The sequence below is a fragment of the Motacilla alba genome, chromosome 3 (assembly GCF_015832195.1).
Source record: "Motacilla alba alba isolate MOTALB_02 chromosome 3, Motacilla_alba_V1.0_pri, whole genome shotgun sequence".
Classification (NCBI taxonomy): Eukaryota; Metazoa; Chordata; class Aves; order Passeriformes; family Motacillidae; genus Motacilla; species Motacilla alba.
In genome coordinates this window covers 95,924,460-95,943,410 of record NC_052018.1, presented here as the reverse complement: position 1 = coordinate 95,943,410, position 18,951 = coordinate 95,924,460, and the positions used below count along the sequence as shown (strand labels likewise).

The window sequence follows — 18,951 nt, the reverse complement described above, 5'->3', positions numbered from 1 at the left end:
TGAGACCACATCCTGGGAAAACACTAGGACAGGCTTAAGCCTCCCTAAATGGTAAGGGAGGCTTAGCTTCCAGGTGGCCCTGTGGCCACCACCACTGACAGTGCTGCAAGAGGAGGTTTTCAACACAAAGGCAGTTTTCTAACAGTTTTTAGACACATTAGAGTTCCCCATTTTTCACAGCACTCAGGTTTGATCAAACCTCATCCCAGCATTCACTGTGTTATTTAGCCATGTTCAAAACTCCAAACATTCTCTTACAAGGCAAAAGGAATTAAAACAGATTACCAAGAAGAACAAACAGAAGAAATGCTCTACACAGTACTTACGCTTCCAGCCCAAAGCTCAGTGGATTCTCCTATTAGTTTATAATACACATACACCGCTTCTCCCTTCTTAAAATTTACAAAGCGACAATCCGGACCTTTAAAATCCCGCATGGCCTTCCCTCGGCACATTAACACTGTCCAAAGAAAACAAAAAGAGGAGTATGACTTAAAAAATAATTTACATGAAAAGTGTCTTTTCTAATTGGCAGCAAACAAGACCTCGCATGCACCACTTTGCTATTTTCTAGACTGGGTCAAGAGATAAGAAAGTAAATTGAAAGTATAACTAATAAATTAATAAATTAATAAAAATATAACTAAATTGGAAGTATAACTAAGAAATCTTTAGCTATAATTAACACAAACAAACAAGCTAAGTTATAACCAAAAAAAAAAGGCAAGTTATAGCTAAAAAAGCAAAGCAAGCATTCTAGGTAAGACAAGGGTTTGACAAAGCACTGGAGAACTACGCTTCAGGGGTGAGCTATGAAGCTGATTATTAATGTTAAATCAGAAAGATGACATCTGTGTCCCAGCAAACCGGTCCTGAAACTATACCAGAGAACACCCAGAGAGCGGATTTATCACGAGAGGGCTCTGCGGGGAGAGGGGAGAAAACCACACAGGGAGCTGCGGGGATTTGAAAACTTGGCCGAGCAGAGAGGGACGGCGCCCGTGGGCGACGCGTTCCCATTTTCCCGATTCTCCCGAATTTCCATGCCAGAGCCGGCGGAAGGAGAGGGCTTAGGAAAGAGCCTCCAGGAGACATCTTCACCCACAACTCCCTCGCCGGGGCCGTGCCTGCTGCCCCCACTCACGGCTGCACTCGAGGTCGGCGCAGCGCTTGCGCTCGGCGAAGCGGCGGCCCAAGTCGGGTGCGGCGGCGGCGGCAGCGGCGCAGCGCGAGCTCGGAGGCGGCGGCAGCAGCAGCAAGAGCAGCAGGGCGAGCAGCAGCCGGGGCTCCGGCGGCGCGGCTGCGGCCATGTCGGCGAGCGCCGCGGAGAGAGGGAGCCGGGCCGGGAAGGAGGGAGCAGACACGTCAGCAGCGCCGGCGGGAGGGCGATATGGGGGGGAGGGACAAGCCCGGCCCTGCCGCCGCCGCCGCCGCCGCAGCCGCAGGAGGGCCGCGCACGGACTCTCCCTCGCTCCCTGCCGGCGGCAGGCTCCCAGTCCTGATCCCGAGGTGGCAGCACCCCTGGTCGCTGCGCTGAGCAGGAGTCCGGCTACTTTTCCCGCTTCGCAGGCCAGAAAATAAGGAAGGTCCTCCTGCCCCTTATTTGTGCGGGTTTCTCCAGCTGAGGATCGCTGGAGTAACAAGAACCTATAAAAAAGGTTGTAGCTGCCGCCCTGTAAGGACACGACACATCCGAATAAGCACTTGGCTGCTCTCCCTCCTGCCCCGCCGAGCAGTTCTTGTCTCTGCTGGAGAGAAGCAGCCGCCGCTTTCCTGGTGACCTCCGAGAGTTTGAGGTTAAACCTGCGGTGCAGCGGACGGAGGAGCTCATTCAGCCGTGATCCCACTGGGGAAAGTGCTGGGATTTACAGCGAGCAGCCGAAAGCGCAGGAATCCCCGACAAGCCTATCCTTGCCCTTGTGAAATACAAAGTTGTGTTTCGTGTCAGGTACATAAAAGCAACGTGCGTATTTGTGATTGTGATATGTGTGGAAACTGATCATGGGACAGTTAAAAGACAAATTCTAATAAATAACTGAGGGAGTAAAGCATGGAAGAAGGCCTTTGAACCTATCTTTTGTTTGCAATTAACCATTATAGCATCTGAATTAAAGCTTTAAGGATGTTGCTATTTGACAAGAACTTTTTTGCACGTAGCTAAGCATTGAACAGCTTTGCAATAATAACCTTTTGAAGTATAAATTTAGAATACTGCTTGTAGTAAGGAGCTTTGAAACTATAGCTTTAGAATATATAAAAAGGAAACATGCTTATGTCAACACCTTAGCAAAACAGTAAAAAGCAGCTTGAGAAAGGAAGATGAACATCAACTCAAGGATTGATAGCTTTGACCAAGGGAAGCTGGACATCACTGTTATGAGCTTTATAGTCTTTGCAATTAAAAGGTGGACCCACATCTGGAGTCTGGACCGCACCAGCTGGGAGACCTTTCTTCTTTCGGAAGTCGGACCCCACCATCTGGGAATACTCCTTTTGGGGGTACATCCTGAGAAAAACTAACTCACAATAGTGTATAAAATTGTGATGTGAAAATTTGGAATAGAAACTTCTGAGAAAGCTTATGAGTACCCCTATAAATACCTGTAAGCCTCAACCATCGGTATGCAGTTGGAGGGAAAACTTTCCCCAACTGTACCCAGTGCTGTTTTGCTCATCCTTAACCATATTAATTAATAATTGATTGCTGCTTGAATATTGGCCTAGTCAAGCTTCTTATTTATAACACCCTTCTGTAGCTGCAGCTTCCACTTGATGGTACATTTTAAGTGTTGAGTGTTTGCAAGCCGAAAGATGTGCTGCTCACAAGTGTGCCTGCACTTACTGTTGCCTTTTCTTCACATCCATCAGCTTAATATTGCCTTAGAGATCTAAAATTGCAAAATGACAGCAGAAGTCACAATGCCGATGAACAAAACTTTTCTCTTTTTCAGACCCATGTTATTTGTTCAGCACAGTAGCCTGAGTAGACAAAAAGAATAAAAGATGCAGGTAAGAAAGGACAGGTGACATAAGAGAATCCTCTTGCTGGTGAATCAAATGGCCACATTTTTTGTATTTTTTTCTACTTTCCAGAGCAAATTCTGAAGCTGCTCCCAAAATTAATAGGCACTCACAGAACTGATAGCCAAGGTAAATAATTTTTTTTGTGTGTGAGTTTGTAAAAGCAGCTGAGGGTTTTTCCAAGAGCTTTTAAAGAGCTCTTTTAAATGCTACATCTCAAGACTTAGCAATCACTGTTGCTAATTTCATGTGTTCCTCTTGCATCCTCATGCCTATTGATTTTTGCTCCAGACTCTCATTTTCAGTCTCATTGTAGAAGGCCTTAGATCCAGGCTTAGTTACTGCTGTGTAATCTCTGAAAAATATGTGTTTAATTTTCAGCTCCCACCTAGAGCAGTTCAATATTTTAATCACACTATGAAAAAGTGTCAAGGTAGAAACAGTCTTGGTGCCTCTTTGCTCAGCATCCCATGGACACCCTGGCATTTCTTACAATCCTGTGTATCCCCAGGACCCACATGCTACAGGAATGCAATGATTCATTCACCCAGTGCTCTCCAGGCCTAGCACAGTATAGTGGCTGTAGCCCTCCTGCAATTTTGCTGACATTTTTGTGTTTCACATCTTAGAGAATGAGGTGATACCTATTTGCCATCACTGATGTTGGCTGATTAAAAGCTCCAAGAAAGCCTAACTCAGAAAATCTAGAAGTTTGTCACAATTTACAATATGGAAGTAAACTCAATAAAGTCACATTTTAGGATAATTGTATGAGTGAAAGATAAGCATTCTTTCCTCGACATTAATATTGCCTGTTGTGTGATGCCCACAGTATTAGGTCCAATTTATTGTGAAGAAAGAGCTGTTTGGTTATTTTCCATCAATACAATTTATCAAGCTTATCTTTATAAAAGACCAAGATAAAAGATAATGGTGTCTGTGGTTGTAAAGTCAAGGGCAAGAAAGGGAAATGTGAAGAAAAACAAAATCACATACTTCTTGTATAAGTCACTGCCTTTATTATACAATAATGAGCAGCTTGCAGTTGATGCATATACACAAGTTTACCACTGCAACTGTCAAGTATTTCCTACAATTTCAAGTATTTCAGGGTAATAAGGTAGCCACTTATTAACATACCTTTTCTCAATGTGTGAAAGAAAATAAAAATATTTCACTTAGCTCCATTAAGATATTTAACGCAAAATTTCCTTCCAGTTTTCAACCCCAATCTTGGAAATATGTATTCAGCTATGAGTGTAGTCCCACTGTACATGAGGTATCTAACATTCACCTACCCTTAAAAAGCAGTTCTCCTATCTCTTTTGCACTAAAATATCTACTAAAGCAGCTGATACCCATTGACAAGATCACTTCGCTAAGTTTACCTAAGGATCAGGAAACACTCGCTTATGTATGACACAGGAAAATAAAAATAATAAGCCAAAAGTAAATATTCTTGCAGGCAAAAGTGAGAACTTTTACCAAAAAATGGGGGATAAGTTGGATTCTGAAATTAGAATGCTGAGCTAACAGAAGATCAGGAGTGTTGCAGGAAGTGACATCAAACTAGGGGAACACCAGTGATCAGAGAGGCACTCACACAAGGTAGAAATTTTAAAGGACAGTCAAAGAAAATGGCACTGATAAAGATGTTGTGTTGTATAACATTTTATTGTCGTCAATCAAGTAAGTTAATTTTCCATTAATAACAATACTTATGAACTGAAATGCTGGCCTTTATTGGAAGAACACAGGATTAAAAATAAAGAAAAAGCAAAGGGAGACTTCTGTTTTCCCCACATTGATTTATTAAATACCATATTAAGGTATGATATTGAGGTTCAAGTGTTTAAATGCTGCACACAACTATTCTGCCTTGCACTATTCCCAACACTGCTTATTGATCACAGCTGATCCAAGACACTGCACCACAGTTTATTATTTATTTAAACTGAGCCAGTTTATTATTTACTCACTCTCCCATGCCAGGACAGTTCTGGGAAAAAAAAACAGCTCTGTGAGATCTTATGCAGTAAACTGGACTTTATACACATCAAAACAGTCCAGGGCAAACTCAGTTCCAAAGTAGTTTAAAGAAACAAGTACTAGCACAAGTACTACTTAAATCAGATGCTGTGGCTAAGGCAGATGAATTCTCAAAATCCAGCGGGAGCACAGACAACATCATTGCTCTACAATGCGCAGGATTTCGATTCGGAATCACTTCCTTCTGTAGAACGTTACAAAGGAACAGGAAAGTAGCAATACAGCTAATAGAAAAAGTGACAGAAGGAGCTCACTAATTTATCTTTGGAATAACTAGTGCACTAGCCACGGTTCTAGTCATGCTCTGATTGCGGTACATCTAGAAATAAACACCACTCTGCTACACCCCTGCACACACCCAGCCACCCCCCAAGCTCCACCTCATCCCTCATGCTTCACCCTTGGTCCGCATCCATTTCCCCACACGCAGGGGGAAGCAGGGAAACACCGCAGAGGAACCCCGCACCCCCTCCCCTCACGACAGCAGCGCCGCCCGGCCCCCTCGGCGCGCACGCGCAGAGGCCGCTCCCGCCCCGCGCTTCCCGGGACGCGACGCCTGCTGGGATCTCCCACCCCTGCTGCTTGCTAGGAGGTGCCGACCTGAGGGGGCGGCCTGGCCGCTGCCCGCCCGGCCCCGGTTGAGCACCCGCGTTCGGCTCGGCCGCGCCTCCCGGCCCACTGAGCTGCAAGGTGAGGTCGGAGCCCGGGTGCCCGCGGCGCAATGGACAGCTTCCTGGAGGAGGATGAGGAGGCGCCGGCGGTGGTAGTGGGTGGGAAGAGAAGGAGGGGAAGGAGCCCCGCTACTCAGGCGGCCTTGCAGCCGCCCCTGTACCTGCCCTTCCTGCCGCCGCAACCAGGTAAGGGTGGAGCGTTTGTGCGTTCTCTTTGTGAACTCCTTCGTGCTGCCCTGGGAATGGTGGCAGAGTTTCAGCTTCTATCCGCCAAATCGTCTGCTAGCGCCGGGAAAGAGGTTCGAAATAACCGTAGTTATTTTGTGAGGCGGCGGTGTGCCCTTGCGGGCGGTAGGGCCCATGGTATCATCGGGAAGAGCAGTATCAGCAGGTTGAGGGAGGTGATCATGCCCCTCTACTCAGCCCTGGTGAGGCACATCTGGAGTGCTGTGCCCATTTCTGGGCTCCTCAAGACAGGAGAAACATGGAGCTCCAGCGGAGGGCACCAAAGATGATTCGGGGTCTGGAGCATCTTTTATGAGGAGAGACTGAGGGAGCTGGGCCTCTTTAGTCTGGAGAAGACTGAGCGGGGATTTCATCAATGCATGTAAATATCTCAAAGACAGGTGCTAAGGGGATAATGCCAGACTTTTCAGTGGTGCCCAGCAGCAGGACATGGTGCAGTGGCCATAAACTAAAGCACAAGAAGTTTCACCTCAGCATGAAGGAGATCTTTACATTGAGGGTGGCAGAGCACTGGAACAGCTGCCCATGGCGTTTGCCCATGGAGTCTCCTTCTCTGGAGACTTTTTCAAATCCTATCTGGACACCTTCCTGTGTTATCTGCTCCAGGTGACTCTGCCTTGTCAGCTGGTTGGACTGGATAATCTCCAGAGGTCCCTTCTAACTCTGATGGTTCTGTGATTACCTCACTTAGCCATTCCTTGAATTATCCCTCTGCCTACAGCATCCAGATAGGAGGTGTCTTGGTGAGCTCTTCATGTGCCTTGCAGGTGGCTTTTTATGGATGAGCATTGTTGTAGGGTCATACAGTTGTGAGTTTTAAACACACTTCATAGGAATGAAGTTTCAGTTTTGTGCTGGTTTCAGTATAAATTAAACTACTATTGATTAAAAAGACCAAAGGGCCTCTTTGTAGCCTTGTACTCAAAAGAGAATAATTCTCTATGTTTATCTTTGTGGGATTTGTTTAGCCTTTAGTACTGGAACAGTCTGTTTGTGTGCATGCAAATCTGCAGCACCATGGCATCACAAACTTAGGTCATGACTAATAAGTGAGGAGCGTAGTCCCCAAAATATGACAAAATGTACTGTGAAGTTATCAAAGCACCATGGCTCCCTGATTCTAGTAGGGCAGTGGTGTGACATAATTGGTTATTCACAGTTTCAAGTGAATGGAAATTTCAAGCACAGCTATGTGGTGCTTATGGAAAATATAATTTCATATCACATTTCCAGCTTGTCCCATAGTCTGGCTTCCCTGTTTGTCTTCAAAACCACAGAGCTTAAGATAATTTTCTGTAGTGTCCATACAAGAAAGATGCTGAAATGGAGAGCATGTGGCTATCTGAATAAGGGCTGTGACTACTGTGGGCTCAGTTGATTTTTTTTGTTTGTTTGGTTGGGTTTTTTTTGTTGTTTATTTAGTATCTTCCAATGAACACAAGTTAAACTTCAAGAAGAGCAAGGAAGCATGTTTAAGTTACATTCAGGATGCCTTGCTCCAAAAGCAGTGGAAAAGGGCTGCAGAGTTCCTGACCTGTTATGTTGAGTCACTGGAGAAGGACTATTGCAGAGAACACATTGGTCCATCAGAGGTAAGCCCATGTTCCTTATCTGAGTTCTTTTGCAGTTAAAAAAATACTTGCAAAGCAGCATCCATATACTTCAGGACCAACATCTGTCTTAATTAGCTAATCACAGGCTTGATTTTTTTTTTTTTTAATAGATCCTTGTCACAACAGAAGAAGCCTTGTTGGCTTGGTATAAGTTCACTCTATCAGCAGTGTATCTGTGAAAAGTCAAAGTAGTCCTCTAAAATGGGGAGGCAGTAAATGTGTTTGGTTCTGGCATGTCATCAGTCAGAATCTATTTGCAAGTTGATGTCTTATTTAGGTTGTTACTAGCTTTTCCAGTAGCTGCAAAATTCCTTGCAGGTGTTGACATGGAAGCAGGTGGAAGGAAAAAGATCAGAGCTTTTAATAAATGGATTACTTGAGTATGGCTAGCTTGCAGACCTTGGAAACAAGTGCATGCAGTTGGGGAGCTACATCAAGTTGGAAATAATGTTTGCTGTTAAGTTCAAAGAGTTGTGTATACCTGGTGTCTTTGTGGGGTCATATCAAAAAAGAACGTAACTTTTCAGTGAGGGGAGGTAGAACCCTCTGGCATGCAGTTTTCATAAACTGTTCTGGAGTGCTGCATTTATAATGAGCAATTCAGAACCACTGAATGACTCTGAAAGTCCTACTGGATGAGTAGGTAGGTTACTATAGCAGTAGATAATGCTTTGTAGTATTTTTTATTTGCAACTCAAATGTACATTTTTCATGTCCTACAGTAACTATAAGTTTAGTAAGACTATATGGGATGTCTGTTCTATTTTTGTACTAAGGTTGGTTTTGATTTTCTTTCTCACCATTAATAGATGATTTGGAGAATAGGAACTGAAATTCTGTGGCATCATTCCCAAAGCAGGATGAAAGAGTTCAGCTGTTTCATGGAACAGATGAAAACTTTAGGAGTAAAAAGGTACTTGAAGGTGAGTGTACTTAAAGCAGCCCTGTTGATTTTTCACATTTAGCTGAACACTTACTTGAATATTAATTTCCAGATCTATTTTGAAATGTGCTACTGACATTAGTGTCAATAAAACACAAACCCAACATTTGAATTACCAATTACATGATATTTGAAGGTCATTTTATACCTAACCTTATCCTATTTGGTCTGTGTGGTTGATCACAGATGTATGTCCTCAGAAGTGCTTAAAAACCCTTTAATCTTTTAATTTGAGTTTGAACCAGTCAAATTAATGTTCATGTATGTCCCAATGACATGTAAATACAGGTAATTACCTGCCAAGTTTTATTTCCAGTCTTTAATTTGACCACTGTGCTGCTGACTAAACAATTGTACTTAAATTTTGCCTCATTATCCTCTCACTTTTTGAGTAGCTAATCTGATTATTAAACTGTATGTTGTGCACACCTGTGTCACACAGCTGTGGGGTTTTTTCAATGTTTTTTTTCCTCTTTTGGCTCATTCAAACATATATTGTTGCTTTCCTTGGCTGTTGCGCACTTGGGATGGTGCTTCTTTCTTTTATCCTGTTTTTAAAGATCTTCAAAAGAAGTTCATGCAAGGGTTTTCTGGAGCTAACTGAAGGCTTAGGCTTTTATCTTATGATGCCAAATCAACATGGTAGGGTGGAAGGACATCCCTCTTTCAGGTACTCTGAAAAATAAGCAAATGCATCCCAGCTGGGTTTCCTCAGGTCATTTTTAGATCTTCTGAAATAGGTACAGCACATGTTAAAGACAAGCAGGTTTTTGAGACAACACAAATAGTTTAAATTTTTCATTATGCGTCTTGGCAATATTTTTTATGCATGTCAGTAAGTCTCTTCTTTCTCTGCACATGTGTGTAGAACTTTGCTGTATTGCTGAAAATCTCTGCATTTGAGTGTGGAATGCTGTGTTTTGGACTGTTTGGGTTGCAGGTCTGCTTGGAGCATGTCTTCCATCTCCTCTGTAATGGGCAAATAGATGAAGCCTACCAGAACCTGTCCCTGGCAGAAAGCTGGAGGTTTGGAGAGCAAACAGCCATTCAAGATAAGGAAATTAAGCTGGTTCAGGCTTACAGGGGACTCTTGGACTACTGTAGCTGGTCTAAGCAGAAGAAAATCCTGTTAGAGCATGGTAAGTGTTTTTTGGATTGAGCTGTAGCTTCAGCTTGCTCATGCAGATGCTATGGTTTGCAGTGACGCATTTTCCTTTACCAGACTTGAGTGTGTGATGGTGTGGCTGGTACAGAATTCCATATAAGCAGTGATAGTACTGCCAAAATAGCACTTTCTGAAGTGCCCTGAAATGCTGTTCTGAGACTCTCTCCCCATGTCCAGCCAGCATCACCTAAAATAATGATCAAAGGAATGCATTCCCTTAAAGCAGTGGTTTAATAGGTGTGCAAGTGCATGATTGCTGCTGGAATGTCAAGTGATGGCAAAACCCTCAACACTTGTGTTTGAATTTCAGATTCCTTAAGGATGTGGAAGTGGCTACATGTGTCACATCTGGTTCTATATATACCTACTGGCAGTATTTTATCACTTTCACTAGATCTCTGTTTCTCTGAAAACCAGATGTTGAATATGGCTTATGGACCTTGTTCTGGTAGCATCTTCTCTTGGTGTCCTACTCATTGTGCTCAATAAGTTGAAATTGATTATAAATTTGAACAAGGAACAGTGAAAATGTCTTGTTTCAGTACTGAGGAGTCTTTTCTTAAAAGCTCTCTGACTGAAGTCCTTGCTTAGCAAAATGTGATAATCCCTAAGGTGCTGCACTTCAAGATCCCTGTGCTTGGCAGAGTTAATAAATTTGTTACCATCCTTTGTGTTTTGGTAGGTGAGGATGGATTTGCAGACTTGGCTGTTGAGCAGGAAATGCACAGTTACTTCCGGAAGGCAGCAATGAACTTGAAGGAGATTATTAAAATACCTGGAGTCTGGGATGTCTTTGTGAAATGCTATGTGGATGTAAGGGCATGTTTTACAGATGGCTTTCTTTTGTGTTTCCCTGTCTAATTTTCATTAAGATGTAATGCCGCTCGCTGGGTTACAGGGTGTCCCCAGATGGCTGCATTAGAAGCCAGATAGCTCAGTTTGGAGCAGAACTGCCTGTCTGAGCTCCAAGCAGCGCCTGGCCGCCGGATGCCATAGCAAGCTTTAGTGATCACAATTCTTTGTGATATCAGCTCATTAATGATTTCAGCTCTTTTGTGATATCAGCTCATTAGTGATTTCAGCTCTTTAGCTTGCTAGGCTCGGCTGGGCAGGCAGCAGGCATTCGGCTGACGTGGGGAAAAAAAGAGGAGAGAAGCTGTGTGAGGTTCCGCAGAGATGTCTTTATTGATCTTCTCGAGTAGCTCTTCTGCGAAGGGTGCTCAGTGACAGCAATTCTAATGGACTGGGCAGAAGCAGGGGTTTATATAGGGCAAAGGGGAATTGAGAATTATCCAATGGTAAGGGTTAAAGGAAAGTGAATTATAGCCTTCCAGAGAGATAAGCAAGGGGCCAAGAGCAGGAGAGAGGAGCTCCTAAGGTCCAGTCACCATGACTCAGCATTTTGCCTATCTTAGGCTGCCGAACGCCAAGGGAGCCTTGCAGGCCCTGTGCCTGCTACAAAGATGCCCATATGCAGATTATTTTCTGTCTATGTGAGTGAAAACACAGTATTTCAAAAGCAACACATTTGTATGTGCATGTCATGGGCTTTGATATAGAGCACAGCGTACTCCTGGTAGAGCTGCAGAGCCTGAGCACAGTACAAAAAGAACTTTTATCTGTTCATTGTCAAGAAAAAGAAGTAGGCAAACAGCTTACATGTTTTGTTTTTGTGGGGCTGCAAAAATTGAAGCATAGCTGCTTTAGTTCAAATTCCTGAAACACTTTGATTTTTGGCAGGGCAGTGTTTTCTCTGGATACATGTAATGTTAGAGAAGCCAAATATGCAGCCTGTCTCTGTTTTGGTTTGGGTTTTTTGAATATCTGCTAAGGATGTGTAATTAAGAATTAGTAATTTTAAAGAGATCTTCTACTTTTTGTGAACATTTATAAGCTCTGATAACCTCTTCTCTCAGCACGTGTCTTGGTTTTGGAAAGACAGGAGTCTTCTAAGGAAGGCAAGGGCCTCTCCTGAAATGGAAAATGTAAACTCCCTCTCTCCAAATTGTTATAAATTTGAAATTAAGGGGGGTTCTCAGACAAAGATTTGGGAGCAGGAATAACAGTTCTTTATTAGGGAAGACAATAAAAATAAAATAAACAATGTGGTAAATCAAAACAACACTGACAGAGTGAGACTACAACCTGACACCTTGTGGGTCAGGGTGTTGGTAGTCCAGTTGGAATTGTGGCTGCAGTCCTCCTGGAGTAGCAGGTGTGGTTCTGTTGGAGCAGTGATCCTGTAGAAGGATGTAGTCTTCTTCTGAAGATTTAGTTGAAGAGGCAGCTGTTCCTCTGGGAATCCAGTGGAAAGGCTGTTCTGCTGTCCCAGAATCTCAGATTATATCTAGTTAGGAATGCTTGCCTCCTCCCTCTGGGTGGAGCATCTCACAATAGGATTCTGTAGTTTTATCAGTCATGCAGTGACAGTCAATGGCCCATTAACAGATGATATCTCTCTGGAGGGAGGATGGGTTGTGGAAGAGATAAGGAAAACTGCCTGATTAACAGAAGATAACTGCCACACCTCTAACACATGGCAAATAGAATGCACATTGCTTGGCAATCTAGGATGTCTTAATAATTTTCCTTGGTGCTGGCATCTGCCAGTTCTACCTCTAGAGATATGGCAGGTGCCTTCAGCATCTCTTTCCAGTGAGCAAGAGGTCATAATCCTTTGACAATTAAGCAGTTTTTTAGGCATTTTCTCCCAGAGTAGCTACTGTGCAGTGAATTCTTGTCTCTCTGTGCTGAGAGTAGCCAGTAAAATTAATATGGACGGGTATGTAATTGTCTAATATACATTATCTAATACACTGCACTCTTATATACAGACTGTGCTACTGGATGGCTCTGTGGCAGTCCAGAATTAATTGTAAGAGTTTGGTTGCCTGTATCTGACAAACTAATGACAGACTTAACTTCCAGTTGCTGGAGTTCTATGGAGACCACAATGAGGCCCGCCAAGTGTTAAATGAATATGCCTACAACTCAAAGTTCCCTGCTAACCCCAATGCCCATGTCTACCTCTATCAGTTCCTTAAGAGGCAGGGTGAATCAAAGAAATCCCTCATATCTACACTGAAGGTAGGTATCCCTTAGGAGATGCAGTCTGTGTCAGTCATGGGGTGGTCTGACAGCTTGCTTGAGCTCTGTAATGTTATTTATCCTATTGTATTCTTTGTGGGAAGTAGAGGGTTAGAGGAAAGTTTGTGGGAGGGAGCAGAATCCTTTACTGTCCTTGAATTCCAGTTATTGTTTTGCCTTTAATTGGTACATCATATCACTTAAAGGGAGTAAGCAAGCTCAGAGAACATGTTCACATTGTTTCAGAAGTCTGTATCAGCAGACTTGTACATAGCATGCATTGATTTCTCTTGCAGTTTAATCTTTACAATATTGTACAAATCATTAAATGCCTTCTCTTTCACTTATTGATCCTGTCTAGCAATTAGTTTCTTTGCTTGTTTTCAATGAGGTGTGCATTAAAGCTAAAAGTTAATTCTCGGAATCTCTGCTGGTCAAGATGACCCCGAGATGTGTTAGAAAGTCTCTTTTCCCAGCCTGGCAACTGAAGAAGGAGTCAGAATTCTTCAGCTGTTGTTTTCCAGGTTGTTTATATTCTCTTATCTAACACATTCTTTCTCTGTCCTGCTGAGGTCCATTCAGCAGGTCAGTCCGAGGCACACTGCCCGCCCTTGGGCTGGTGTCAACATTTTATACTAAAAACTACGTGTACTTTATTTACAATTATTTTCCAATACCTATCACCTATGTTAGACAGTCTGTCTCTACTCTAAACCAATCCAAAAGTGCCAGCATCACACAGAACATGGAGGCTAGGAGGGAGAAAGAAGAAGGACAGGACATGCCCAAATTCCTCCATCTTGGGACCCCAAACCTCCATTCTAAAAACCTTAAAATTCTACCTTTTCACCCTGTGACAATTAACTATTATTCTACTTAAACTCTCCTGACTTGTAATTCTTCATACAAAGCTGGTAATTTGCTCCATGGGTCAAAATCAAAGTCACAAGTGCCGTTGGCTTCATGCTAGGGTCTCGGAGCCCCTTGCCAGGGGCTCAAGCCATCTAGGACAGTCAGAGGGATGTCCTGGGTTCTGACAGTTAATGTCTACTGGTGGTTGGGAGACAAGACCTTGTTAGGTTAAGCTTTTAAATTCCTGCTTTTCTTGCCCTTGGTATTCCTTGCAAACCATGCTTTGCCACTTGATGGCACTAATGTGATTTTGTTAGTGCAAGTGTTGTTTAAAAACAGGTTTGTAAGGCTGTTTTGTTTGTTTTAGACTTTGAAAACTGTAGCAGATTTGCATGAAATTCACCTCTGCATTTAAGCAGTGGCTTTAGACATGAGTCTCTTAGAAAACAGAGATAAAACATAGAAATGGTTTGATAAGTCCAGAAACTGATCCAATGCAGAGAGCAGTGTACAGGGAACCTAGAACTGTACTAGGGAAAAAATTACATTGCCTTCAAAAAAGGGGACACTGGATGGGGATTTGGGCTGCTCCTTCAGAATGTTGTATTTGCCACATGCAGTGTTTGTCAGTGGCCATCAAGGTATTTCATCTATGGTGTCACAGAGCATTGTCACCAACGTGCAAAATGGACTTAGAGATCCATTCTTTATATCAAAGCACCAAAGTACCAGATTGCTTAATTTTCTGAACTAAAAGCACCCAAAGCTCTGAAGCCTGTGCTTTTCTTGGTCAGGTAGAAGTCTTCATTAAAATAACCTATCTGGGTTTTGTCTTTTCTTTTTCAGATCTTGCATGATATTGTTCCTTCTCATAAGCTAATGATAGATTTTAATACCATGCTTCAAAAATCAAGTAAGTCTTTGCCTTTGTTCATTTTATTTATGGTAATTTCAGAAAACTATTATGGATTATCCTACAGCCTTCTTTCTGCTTTTGAAATTAGTTTTGTTTCTTAAGAAATAATCCCAAAAATCCAACTCAAATGCCAGCTTTTCAATCACTATAACCGCTTAAGATGGATGTATGAGCAGTCATTTACAAACTTGTGTAAACAAATGCCTTTTTTATTTTAAAGGCTAGACAAAGCCTTGTTGTAAGGCACTGGCAGGATCTCGAAAACAACTTAATTTTTTTTAGGCGCCCTACTCCGAATTCCAAGGTCTTCATTCCATTTTTGCGATCTCTGTTTTATTTATTCTTTTCTTTCTTGGAATGTATCTATTCTTTAGTTCATTGTTAATGATCAAACAACAAAATTTTCCTTCTCTTTAAGGGAGCATTATCTTCAAGGTGGTAGAAAAGTCTTCTAATCTGAAGACTATTTTTTTCCCATGCTGATCAGTTGTATTCCAAGCTGTCTGTCTTCTTGTGGCTTGGTATGTCTCAGCAGGTCAACAGATTGGTGAAATGTATGTGAATAAAATTGTTCTCTCTTCTGATATGATGAGGGTTAATGGCTTCAAACTGACGGGGAAGTTTAGAAGAGATTTTGGGACTAAATTATTGGTTGTCAGGGTGGTGAGGCACTGGCACAGGTTGCCCAGGGAAGCTGTGAATGCCCCATCCCTGGAAGTGTTCAAGGCCAGGATGGCTGGGGCTCTGAGCAACCTGCTGTAGTGGAAGGTGTCCCTGCCCATGGCAGGGGGTTGTAACTTGATGATTTTTAAGGTCTTCGCCAACCGAAACCATGATTCTTCTTTGGGAGGGGGAAAAAGAGAACTTTTGTCTGAAACCCCCCTTTTTCAGTTCATGTGTGACACATTTGCCAACTTTTCATAACTAATGAGAACAACCTCGAGTTTTTAAAGAAATTTGTACCAATAAGCATAACTTATGTTTAAAGTAGCAGCACTGGGGGGAGCAAAGTGGAGAACTGTATTTCACTTGTGCCTTACTAATGAGTTCATCCTGATCTGTATAATTCATTAATCAGCCTCATCTTTTGCCAGAGAAAAGGAAAAAACGTCAACTGGGCCTACAAGTTATTTTTGCAGCCTTGGATTATGCTGGCTGGAAAGAAAATGCAAAAGCATGGAACTGTTTGGCAAGACAGGTGAAACAAATTGTAATGTAAGTAGCTCTGGTGCAATGTGTTGAAACAAATGTGTCAAGTCTCCACCTTTGGGCAGTGGACACAGTGACCCTCTGTGCTCTAACTTTGCCTTCATTTTTGCATTTCATACACAACTTCAGAGTGTCTTGGAATATACTGGGCATTTTGGTCATTGTATGGGAATGTCACTTCCCTGTTGTAGATAGTTTTGATAGTTTTATAGAATCCTAGAATAGTTTGGGTAGGAAGGGATCTGAAACATCATCTTGTTCCAGCCCTCCTACCATGGGCAGGGACACCTCCCACTAGAGCAGTGTAGTGGGCTGACCATGGCTGGATACCAAAAGCACCCACCAAAGCTGCTCTATCCCTCCACTGTGCAACTGGATGGGGAGAGAAAATATAAGTGTTCATGGGTTGAGAGAAGGACAGGGGGAGAGACCACTCACCAAATACTATATTGGGCAAAACAGAGCCAGGGCCTCACCATCAGAGTGAAAAATTTCTTCCTAATATCTAATCTAAACCTGTCCTTTTCCAGTTTAAAGCTGTTCCTCCTTGTCCTGTCTCTACTTTCCCTTGCAAAAACTCCCTCTTCATGTTTCTTGCAGGTTTCCTTGAGGGGCTGGAAGGAGTTTGTGTTGCTGAAATGCTTGGTTTAAGGGCGTTATTGCCTAACAGTAATAACTGCTGAGGATGAGTTAGTCTTTGAGTATTCCTGGAGTAACACAAACCTTTCCTAAGGACAAAGCAACCCCTTCATACTACTCATTTGTTGACAAACGTGGAGAAACTTCCATATTATTATTGACACACTGGCACACAAGTGAAAGGCTTGCTTCATTTCAAACCATAATCTGTGCTATTGCCAAGGCTTAATAAGACTGCTAGGGTTTACTTCCAGCCTCACAAGTGTTGCCAGGGATTAAAAAAAAATTGTTAGTTTTATATAAAATGCTTGTATTAGTGTTTTGGTATAAAGTCAGTGTGTCTATGTTGGCAATTTAGGAGATTTGTAGCAAGCTGATTATAACATTCACTGTCTCCTAGTAATCTTTCCATTACATTTTAACATCTTCTGTAACTTGTTTAACTTTTTTCCAGCTCTGAGAAGCATCTTGACTGGATCAAGCAAGAGTGGAACTCCAGGAAGGACTGGTGGCCAGCCTTCCATTTTAGCCGTTACTTGGCAAAAAGGAATTGGCAGGAAAATAAAAGCCTTTCATATGAAAAAGCTCTGGTGGCTGGAATCTTACTGGGAAAGGGTATAATTTTATTTTCTTTTCACTTCATGGAACAGAAATAATGTCTAGTTCTAGCCCTAATGACATGGGATGCAGCTGATCTGCTGCCTGGAAGAAATACAGTTTCTTTCTTTTAAAAAAGATTCTTGTCTTTGAAGTTGAACATGAAAGGTATTTAAGTTGGTTTAATATTTAACAGTGAGGCAGCTGGTCCTATAGTGGTTTAGAATTCAGTTTTATCTAGTCTTGTTGAGCAGACACAATACTATTTGTCTTGTTTGACCTTCAAACCATAACTCCAAAAATGCACGACACCATCCTTAGGGAATATTGTGAGGACTGCAAGGAGTTTGCTTGCTGGATGCCAGCCTGGGCAGTGTCTCAGCAATAGTGGGTGTCAGCTGGTCATTAAGGACCATGGGGATGTTGTAATGCAGAAAAGAGGAGGGAGAGTCTGAATGAAAAACATCATCAGTTTGGTAAGAAGGTGAAGATAATTACCTCTTTAGTAGCATTATTTGAAATGCTGCCAAAACAAGGGGAGGATCAGGCCAAGAATCAGCTGCTAAATTGAGAATGGTAATATGGTGTGGAGACAATGGCTTGTACACCAGTTTGGACTTCTGGTTGGTGGGCAACATGTTTATTGTCAGCTTTTCTGTAACTTTTTCTTCTGCACTTCGTAGAACAATTTCTCATGTTGGAAGCTCTTTGGATATTTTTTGTTTTGCTTTCAGTAGGATCAGATATATCCCTTTTATTTCCAGATGGCAAATAAAAGCGTTCCAGTTCAGATTTTTTTGAATGAAGTTTCAATGTGAGCTTCTGTTTTCATTATCTTGCATAATAAATTAATGTATGATATCAATGCTGCTTTACACTCTTGAAACTTTACTTTCTGATCTAATTTGCAGAGCAAAAATGAAAGAGAAAAAAGTATTATGCAAGATAACAGACATTTAGATATATGTAGAATGTTTGCTGGGCTAAGTGAAGATAGATTATTTAATACTGCAGTTATGTCTCTAGTGAGCATGTCTTGGATTTTAATACCTTTAATTATTGAAAAGTTTCTTAGCTGTTTGCATATTATTTAAACAATGAAAGCATTTTGTATTTGCTTGTATCATGGTGTAACTTAGTTTTATTTTCTTTCCTTAGATTGCAAATACTTCAAATATGTATCACACCAAAGCTGCAAAGCTCAGCTGAAAAGGTTTTGGATGCTGAAGAAGTTTGTGACCAGGCACAATCCTGTCTACCTGAGAATATCTGGTCCTCCAGATTCCTCTGTTCAGCCTTGATAAGAAGCTGTCCCTAAGGTTCTTGGTACTTTTTCCTCTCTGTAAAACTGACTTTTGTGTTGGTGGTACTCCAGAATCTTTAGGCAGACCCTACTGACTCAGTACCAGACTGTTTTTTAATATATTTATGTAAAACTACTTTAGTTTGTGTTTATTTTATAATAAAATGAATATAAATCAAGTGATAAGGTCAAATAATTTCTGTAATGTTACTCTAATATTTGTGTGAAATGCATACAGTGTTGATTTCAGATACATCTTGAAAGAGTAGAGGCACAGAAATACTGGGAAATTCTCTACCTGCTGGAAGAGACTTTTTTTTGCAGTCATGCCCATGAGTTGAAATATGCAGTGTTGCTGTGTTTGGAAAGCAAATGTTCATGTGTTATCACAAACCAGAATTCCAGTTTGCTTGAAAACAACAACTAAATGGTTTCCAAATACTACTTCTGTTTTAATGCCATATCTGTAGAATTCTGGAGGATGAAGTGCTTGAACCTCCCTTTGGGATTTTGGTCTGGGTTCACATGGGTCTTGTGAAAAGTGCCTTAAGACAAGGTGGCTTAAACATTAAGTGAAATACTTGCTGTAACTATGTTTTGTTAAAGGCAATTACTCATCATTCCCAACCCCAGTGCTCGT

The 18,951-nt window shown here is 42.0% G+C and overlaps 2 protein-coding genes across 3 annotated transcripts in view; one reads left to right on the top strand and one right to left on the bottom strand.

The window, feature by feature from the left end:
- MIA3 (MIA SH3 domain ER export factor 3) overlaps positions 1-2,040 on the bottom strand; it is a 29,700-nt gene extending 27,660 nt beyond the window's left edge. The window contains 2 exon segments of the mRNA XM_038133503.1: positions 327-460; positions 1,145-2,040. Coding sequence (XP_037989431.1) covers positions 327-460; positions 1,145-1,310 — 300 coding nt within the window. The 5' untranslated portion in view covers positions 1,311-2,040.
- Positions 2,041-5,504: 3,464 nt separating this feature from the next.
- On the top strand, positions 5,505-18,494 carry TAF1A (TATA-box binding protein associated factor, RNA polymerase I subunit A). Of its 2 annotated transcripts, XM_038133492.1 has the most exons (10): positions 5,519-5,927; positions 7,410-7,579; positions 8,410-8,523; positions 9,484-9,682; positions 10,391-10,521; positions 12,637-12,795; positions 14,494-14,560; positions 15,658-15,778; positions 16,866-17,026; positions 18,167-18,494. In XM_038133492.1, the coding sequence occupies exons 1-10, from the start codon at positions 5,792-5,794 to the stop codon at positions 18,307-18,309; spliced, it is 1,401 nt and encodes a 466-aa protein (XP_037989420.1). In that variant the 5' UTR covers positions 5,519-5,791; the 3' UTR covers positions 18,310-18,494. The 2 variants fall into 2 exon arrangements, with proteins under 2 accessions (XP_037989421.1, XP_037989420.1); XM_038133493.1 differs by lacking the exon at positions 12,637-12,795 and having other exon boundaries at positions 5,505-5,927.
- Positions 18,495-18,951: the final 457 nt, after the last annotated feature.